This window comes from Silurus aristotelis, assembly GCF_946808225.1.
Source record: "Silurus aristotelis genome assembly, chromosome: 5".
NCBI classification, from domain to species: Eukaryota; Metazoa; Chordata; class Actinopteri; order Siluriformes; family Siluridae; genus Silurus; species Silurus aristotelis.
The window spans coordinates 8,492,655-8,501,960 of record NC_139578.1 but is presented as its reverse complement, the minus strand read 5'-3'; the positions used below and the strand labels follow the sequence as shown (position 1 = coordinate 8,501,960).

General features: G+C 38.5%; 1 protein-coding gene across 1 annotated transcript; it reads right to left on the bottom strand.

The window, feature by feature from the left end:
• LOC310726631 (uncharacterized protein) lies at positions 1-5,935 on the bottom strand (the record flags this gene model as incomplete). The annotated part of the gene is made up of 4 exons (XM_083542377.1): positions 1-2,322; positions 2,664-2,984; positions 4,224-4,308; positions 5,837-5,935. 4 exons carry the CDS (start codon positions 5,933-5,935, stop codon positions 2,171-2,173), a joined length of 657 nt encoding a protein of 218 aa, XP_083398503.1. The 3' UTR covers positions 1-2,170.
• Between the last annotated feature and the right edge of the window lie 3,371 nt (positions 5,936-9,306).

Here is a 9,306-nt window from a genome sequence, read left to right as displayed (position 1 = left end):
ATAAGAATATACAATTTAAAATCATAAATTAGTCACAGTAATTTATCCCTGATGAGAAAACCAGTGGTGACAGTGGAAAGGATAAACTCCAAAAGATGGTATGATGAAGAAACCATTTATTTTAGCTTATTTATTTATTAAATAAGCTAATACGGTGTGACCCTTACTTAAGCAACAATAAAAGCCAATTATTTGGTTCTAAGTTTCTAGTTTCCAGAACAGGCATTTATTTACTCTCCTCTCAATAATTTGACAACAAAAACAAGTCAGGGTGGTAATTGTTGGGGTCTTTATCATTGCTTCTAACCAGGAGTTTGTTTATGAGTCCTGATGTCCAGACTATATTTACGAAGCAGAGCTAGAACTTTATGCGGAAGCTCTAAACTAATAGTGAATCTCCAAATTAGATTTCAGGGAGGAGTTTTGAGTGTTTTTTGAATGTCTCTGCTCACTTGTTTGCCATTTCATGTTTTGTGGTAAGAAGGGTTTATCGATGTCTAACATGCTGTAATTTTGGTCTGCTTCCTTTGCCTTTCATTTTGCCTCACAACCTAAATCTTTTTTTTGGAGTTTTTAGTGTTAGACTTGATACAAATTGTTTACAATTTGTTTGTTGATATTGTGTTTTATTTTGACAGGGCCTCAATTTGAATAGTTTTCATAGTGCCACAGATTACATCTTTAGTTTGGTTTCCTATATGTCTTTTGGTATAACTTCTGTAACTGATATTAGAGTATCAGTGAACCACTTTATCGGTTATGGCTGTATTAATGCTCTGAACTAAACTTCTAAAAGGGAAGCTTTTTTAAACCTTTACTTGTTGCATGTCTGCTTCTGCAAAGGATATATTATCATCTATATTTATCATTATCATTATTACTGTTTTATACATATGCAAATATACATATAGCACACACTTTATTAAAAGCTACAATAAGGTCTGTTGTGAGCAAACTCTACACGAATAAATCTCACACACACCCTCAGCAGCTAGCTTACAGTGAAAAATGTGGTGAAGCTGCTGTGTTTTACTTCCAGTAAACATTCAGCTGCAGTGAAAAAAAACCCCACCACACAGTCCACAGCTGTTTCCATTCTATTTGTTGAAACAAAATTGATTCTCATTAGAGTGACCTTTTTAAACTTAAATATTTCATCTAAAAATGTGCCCCAAACAAATAATTCTGTGTAAACTCTATTGTCTGTTGACTGCATAATGATTAGGAGTCTCAGATACTTAATCCAGCCTGTCTTGTACAACAAGCCACGAATAAAGTCTTATAGATCAAACTTTCCCATTACTGTATAATGTTTGATGTAAATCTTAACTATTTTTATGCATTGTGCTGCTGCCACATGATTGGCTTAAAATTTAGATTAATGATATGCAGCTGTACAGGTGTTAATGTATTAATAAGCACAGTGAGCAACTGCATTAGATACTCGGTCATTACATCAGGTAACACATCAAAGTCTATATTAATTGTAACATTATCACTATCTTTCTGCAAACGTGTAAAAACCTGTTGTCCTTTTTTAAAAATACATCTTAGTTATAGCTAACCAACACTGTATGGATATATAATAAATAAAACTCTATGACCCATTATCTTTATACATCTAGATTAACTTTATTTGCTATAAGCTAGTTTCAAACAGGCATTATTGTATCAGTGAAGAAAACAAGACTATTGGAAAAAAAAGCACTGTTCAAGAAGATATGAAAAGTACAAAAGTTACAAATTAAAAACATATTGTGAGATTTTACATTTCAAAATACCATAATACAGTATCTCACAAAAGTGAGTACATCCTTCACTTTTCAGTATCATTTCAGTATACTCACTTTAGTAGCGTACTCAACAATGGCTGTATATTTAGTTATTTTTAGAGGACAGTAAATCTGTATGGCTATAATCTGTAATCTGTAAATTACTCTAAAGTATATCTCATTTTCTTTTCTATAGTATTGACACATATAATAAAATGGCTTGAAATGTGAAGGGTGTACTCACTTTGGAATTAAACTTACTCAAGTTTTTAGTACTTTTGTATAAAAAGAGGATATTAAAAAGTATTAATTAAAATTCTACTTCAGACAGAATTCATGTGTAACATGAAATGGATACTAGTGGCATGTAAAGTCGTGCTGTTTGGCCGATGGGTGAATCAGTGAGCTTTGCTCCTGAACATCTCCTGGTTCACACTGTTTCTCTTGTACAGTATGACACAGACAGTGCAGAAATACAGCACATTTTTCTCCAGCAGTATCACATACAACACATTCAACAGGTACAGATTGTGGATAAGTTCGAACTCACCTGCACAAGAGAAACAAAAACAAAAAATCAAACTCAACATCAGAAAGTGTTACAGCCTTTGCATTACAACATTCGCTTTAAAATTCATTAACAGGAATTTGTACATCAGTAGAATCTTAAAGAATACCTTTATCAAAAAGAAAAAGTTTGTCTTTTGGGTTAATGTAATACAAAAACTGAAATGATAGTTAAGATGAAATATGTATTGAGGTAATATGAATGTAAATTTTAATGTTTTTTTTTTTTTTTTTACCTATGCATCAAGCTGTGAATAAGGACTTTATGAAGTTTAAAATTTGCCACTACTGAGGACATATAAAAAAAAGAAACTTTGTTGTTACCCCATGGAATCACATTAATCTGGTCATCAAAGCTGCTGTCGTGTTGAACAATGCAAGTGAATTGTTTGTTTTTTGCTTTATGCTGGTCTACGATGAGCATGCTGGTTATCTGGACTTCATCCACATCTCTCTGCTCCAGCTGCTCGTCCTCGATCAGCTCCACTTTTCTTCTGCCCCAATCTTCTGCTTGCCATATGAATCTCACCATGTTCGGGAACATGGATCTTGCCTGGCACAGCATCACACGCTTTCCATTTGATTGTTGTTTGGACAATGCGTAGACGGACACATACGGTTTTTTAACTTGGTCCTTTTCAGTGTCTGTATCATAATGGAGAAATGCAAATGTTGCAGCATTTAACAGTCTATAGATCAATCATTTTGCATAATCCATCAATTCTTTTATGCCTAATGAATGAGAACTATGTAATTATGTAAATTTTTTAATTCAGACAATGTTTGTTCAGATTATTTGATTACAAATGAGACTGACGATATCCAGGGCTCAACATGGACATTACAGAAATATGTTACAGAAAAATGTTGATTATTAAAAGCGTTCATGTTTTTATGTAAAAGCAAAAATAAGTTCTACAATATGCATGACCCAAAGTATGTGGGCACCTTTGCCATCACAAACATATAAGGTTCGTCTCCAAATAGGGACAAACTGGAAAGCAAACCAATGTAGCTACTTATACACATAATAAAATCCATAAAGACATAATTTGCCAAAGTTGGAGTGGTAGAACATTATTGGCCTGTCCTAAATTAACTAGACCTTTGGACTTAACTGGAATGCTGACTGCCCCCAGGCTTCTTACGTGCACCCAAACTCACTATTTGTGAGTGTTCTAATGCCACTATAGACACCCTTCAAATTCTAGCAAAAACCTTCCCCGAAGATTAGATGTTATTATAAAAGCAAAGCAAAAGAAAAGTATAAATGGAATGAAACGTGTTTTTGTGTGTGTGTGCGCACCTAATTTAAAGAATTTAAACTTGTGTATGCAAGTTACAAGACAACATGACAAAGGATCAAATCCAAAATGTTGAGAGTTAAAACATTTTGAGTACTGTTTTTAATGGATCTTTACACAACACACAACACAAGAAACAAGTCTTTATTAGACAATGTCTATAATTATTACTATGTATCAAAATAAATATCATATTTAAACTTACAAAAAAATATTTTGGGTTTTAAAGCATTTAATATTTGTATTTGTAAATAGAAAAAATTTTAACATTAAAATGTGTATGTATTATTTGATCCTTTTGCCACTTTGCATTTAATAATTTATTGTGTGAATCTTGGAATTTTTAGATTTAGAAAACTGACTTTGTTAGAACATTTCTCTTTGTAAAGATTTACTTTCAATCACATTTTTTGTGTTTGTTTTTGTTACTGTACTGCTTGTGATCCTATTTTAACATTCCTTTTGATTCATTGTTTAATTCTTTTAAAATGACAAAAAAAAATACTGTTTGGCATAATTTACATTAAACATATTATCAAGTCATAAGACAAAAAAGCGAAAACAAAAAATGTGCTTATACCTGTGACAATAAGCCGAGTTCCAGATCCAAATACCTTATTGTAGTAGTAGTAGTAGTAGTATCCATTGTATAATTGAACATCACACTGTGACACAAACTACATCAAAAACTAGTCATCTAAACAATGTCTTAACAAGTCTATAATACAGCTGGAACCCAATGCATTTTGCATGCAGTGTAATTTGTTTAATAATTTGAAAATGTCACAAGTTCGCTTAAAGACCCACAGATGTTTCAGTATTTGAATCAGCTTTATTGGCCAAGTGTGTCTGATTATACATGGAGTTTATTTCTGGTAATCCTATAGTGCAGACTTCACACACATACAGTACACAAACTAACATATAGACATCAAGTAATAAAAAGAAAACCGAGAGCACCACATAATACATTCTAAAACAAACTAGATTAGCATTCTTACCTTCTATGTAAAGTCTTGTTGTTGAGACAAAAACCTTATCTCCAGTTTTGCATAGCATTATGTCAAAGAGCAGAAACATTATTTCAATGACCTATAATGTTTGATATAGAGCAAATATTCATATTAAATGTATTACACTAACCAGGCCATTTTGCTTAAGATGCTGTAAAACTAATTATCAAATGTACTATTGTTGGCAAAGCATCTTAAATAAAAAAATTTTTAACAGGTTAATCATGATCTTACCACTAGTTGCTGAAATAGCTGGCATGTTTCTCTTAAATGTATCAGGTGAATAAAGCACTTCTGAAAACATGTTTTCTGTTACTACTTATCTGATTATTATCTGAATCTAAATTTAAATTTACTGACTGCAGCTCTCACTTTTTACTTGTGATGCTGTTACAGTATGACAAGTTTTTTACTCTAAACTCTTTTATTTTAGTAATCGAGTGTTCAATCGATTATGCCAGGACAGGTCTCTTAAAATGAACAAGTTGTTTCCTTTTTTAGAAAAATTAACGTTTTATTTCTGAAATTGCTTACAAAATCACAATACCTGTAAAACATTAAACCCATTTCATGCATTTATTTGCCATATTACACCATAATGCAAATATATAAATAAAAAACTTTTTCTCTCTCTCTTTTTTTTTTTTTTTTTTTTTTGGCTTGAATCCTATGGAAACCCATTTCCATTTCTTCAGGGATTAGTTTTAGATTAGTTTGATACTTTCAGGGAACAGCCTGTCATCCTCAACACTCTGCACGCTTGTAGCGAATCTCCATCATACTAAGTACCGGCACCTGGCGCTCATTACCACTATATGAACGCCCACTCTTCCCACAGTCATCGTCCGTTCTACTACTTCACTAAGGAGAACATTCCAGGACTATTCTTGTGGATATTTCACTCTTGTTGGGACTTTTCCTATATTCCAAGATTCCGTGGGCTTTACCTTTCCTAAGGTTCCCCTTGCATCATAGAGACTCTTACGGTACTATTTACTCGGTACCAGTGTATATGGGTTTTCTGAGTGCCGTCATTAAAAACCTTGAACTTTGTTACTTCGACTCCATTTCTCCGAACAGAAGAACGGACCCAAAAAACAAAAAAAAACATTGAGGAATTAACAGCGTTACCTATGGATCTACAGCCGAGTGCAGAAGCGGATCCTAAAAGGGAGCCCACCGCTGCTCTCCTGGAGGTATTTACGATGACCACGGCCCGCTGAGCTCCACCACAGGTGCCACCGCCACCCTCCGGCAGCCAGATGGCTCTTCTGGCCATCTTTTCCTGGGATGCCGCCGAGTGCCAAGGCTTCCTGCTCCAAGTGTCGCTATACATAGAAATGCAACCTCACAGATTTCCCTCTGAGCGTGCAAAGATAGCATTCCTCATCTCGCTACTTTGCCGGAGAGTGCTTGCATTGAGCAGAGCGTTGTGGCGCGCGAACAGCGCAGCAATCGCATCCTATGCGGTATTCACCGGCTATTTCACGGAGGTTTTCTGTACGGCATTTGGAGTCCTCACCACCGCAGACCAACTTCTAAAGTTTCGCCAGGGGGCAGACAGTACGATGGAATACAGTCTTTGTTTTCGCACTCTAGAGGCCACTAGTGGTTGAAACAAGATTGCACTCCTGGGCTCCTACTGACAGGGATTAAACCCAGAGATCCACTTAGCCATGGCCACCTATGATGACATCATGGGACTGGAAGCATTCATACAGCGCTCCATTCGTATTTTACAACACCTCACCGCCTGTCGATCGCCGGAGCAGGTTTTTACCCTCGCTCCTGCGTCTCTTCTTGCTCCGGATCCTGAACCCATGCAGGTGGACTTCTAGGAGAGAGAATGACACCTGGCAGCCGGTGCCTGTCTATATTGTGGTAGCTGGAGTCATTCCATCTCTTAATGTGCTGTCCGACCCCCACGTCCTGGGGTGAGCAATATTGAGTTCTCCAACGACATCTCCGAGACCTGGCAGTCCAGACCATCCAAGGACACCTGTTAGGGTGGGGCTGGGTTGAATACTGTACACCCACTATCACCCTCCAAGTCGGGTTGTTTCATAAGGAGAGGATCAAGTTCTGGAGAACTCAACAGTGAGCATCATACTGTTGCTCAACAAACATTCACCCAGATGCTCTTGGAACCCGTGCGACATCCTCGAGTGGAGCTCTTGGTGCCGAGAACACTGCCTGCACCACCTTCCATCTCCACTCCCGGAAGGAATAACCCTGGCGGCAACACTCGTGGAGGGCGCCCCTAAACCATCTCAGGTAGAGGTCCCAATTGAATACCACTCTTTTTCTGGTGTATTCAGCGAGCAGGCCGTGACCCACCTACCTTCTCACGGGCCTTGGGATTGTGCCATTTAACTAGTCCCTGGGGCCAAACTCGAATCTATCCCCTGTCAGCTCCTGAATGCATGGCCACGGAGGGATACATACAACAGGCCCTCCAGCAGGGTTTCATTGACTGTGCAGGGGACTGTGCATAGACTACCGCAACCTAAATGCTCAGATCGCACCACTTCAGTATCCACTCCCACTTGTCCCGGCCGCCCTAGGAGATCCTTGGGAGGCGCGGATCTTCTCTAAACTGGACTTAAGGAGTGCTTACAATCTTGTGCGCATCTGCAGGGGAGACGAGTGGAAGACCGCCTTCATCACCCCCGCTGGTCACTATGAGTATTGGGTCATGCTGTACGGCCTTTCCATTTCTCTGGCGGTGTACCAGAATTTCCTAAATGAGGTGTTTCGGTCGTTCTTACACAGGTCGTTATAGTCTGCTTCGACGATATCCTAATCTTCTCCCGGACACCTCAAGAACATCAAAACCAAGTGACCCAAGTCTTGAAACTGCTACTTAAACACCATTGAGGTTGGAAGGGCATTTCAAGAACTACGACCTCCTGCCTCTGTACTGAATACACCCCACCTTTCATGTGTCACACCTGAAGCCGTTCTGCACTCCTACAACACAACCTCCAGGGGATGATAGGGGTCTCCCACAGCCGGAAGTGCTGGACCAACCTACGGTGTATTCGGTATGGAAGATACTCGACTCACGCCAGAGTGGCTGGGTTCTAAAGTACCTGGTCGACTGGGAGGGATATGGGCCAGAGGAACAATTCTGGGTGGCCAATCAGGACATCCTAGACCATCTCTTGGAAGAGTTCCACACCACCCATCCACTCCTTCCCGCGCCCCGGGTTCGGGGTCGACCCAGGCCCCGTGTTAGGGTGTCGGTGGCCGGGGGGTTGAGGTAATGTCAGGGAACAGCCTTCCCTTAGCACTCCGCACACTCATAGCGAATCTCCATCATACTAAGTACCGGCACCTGCCGCTCAATACCGCTCGGCCCTATATAAATGCCTACTCTTCCCACAGTCATCGTCTGTTCTATTACTTTACTAAGGAGAACATTCCAGGACAACTCTTGTGGATATTTTACTTTGGTTGGGACTTCTCTTATGTCAAGAGTTTCCAAGATTCCGTAGACTTTATCTTTCCTAAGGTTCCCTCGCATCATAGAGACTCTTACGGTACTATTTGCCTGGTACCAGTGTATATGGGTTTTCTGAGTGCCATCATTAAAAACCTTGAACTTTGTTACTTCAGTTTTCGAAAAAAAAAGAAAAAAAAGAAAATAGTTCTATGCATGTGCAAAAAAACTAACATTTTTATATAATATGATTTTGTACCCAAGTTTAAAAATCGGCTTTGATAAGTCAATTTAGGATAAAATTTTATTAAAAAACTAAGATTAAATAAAAACAAATAAAAACAAGATTTATAGACTTTTAATAAAAAAAAAAAAAACAGTTAAATGTTTTTGTTTTAGAAGTTGTTTTCATGATCACTGTTCAGCTTTAGTTTGACATCACTTACCTCGGCTGGGAAAAAAGGGGGTGGTGTCCAATGCTGTATTGATTATTGTGGATTGACCGATGTAGGATTAAGTACCAGTTCTAGTACTGCTTGAAAAACTTTGTGTAGTCAAAATATTCAGGAAAAATGGACCTGCATAGTAAATATAATAACTGGACTGCACAATAGGAGTGGAAGTGGAGTAGAAGAAAGCTTTTAGTAACAGACTTCATCATTACCATCAGTGAACATTCAGGGAAAGAACATTGTGAGAGTGGACTTTTACAAATACCTGGGTGTTCATCTAAACAGCAAAATGGACTGGACAGATAACACTGAGGATTTATAAGAAAGGGCAGAGCAGACTCTTTCTGCTTAGGAGACTAAGGTCTTTTTGAGTGCAGGGAGAGCTACTGAAGACCTTTTTTGGCTCTGTGGTGGCCTCAGCCAAATTCTATGGTGTGGTCTGCTGGGGCAGCAGCATCTCTACTGCAGACAGGAAAAGACTGGACAAGCTGATCAGGAAGGCCAGTTCAGTCCTGGGGATTCCATTTGGACACTGTACAGGAGGTGGGAGCAAGGAGGATGGTAGCGAAACTATCATCATTGCTGGAGAACGTCTCTCACCCCCTGTATGAAACCGTTTCATCGTTGAGCAGCTTCTTCAGTGACAGACTGTTACATCCTAAGTGTCTGAAGGAGCGTTACAGAAGCTCTTTTCTCCCTGCTGCAGAGGTGGCAAAAGTACACACATCCTTTACTTAAATAGAAGTACAGATACTC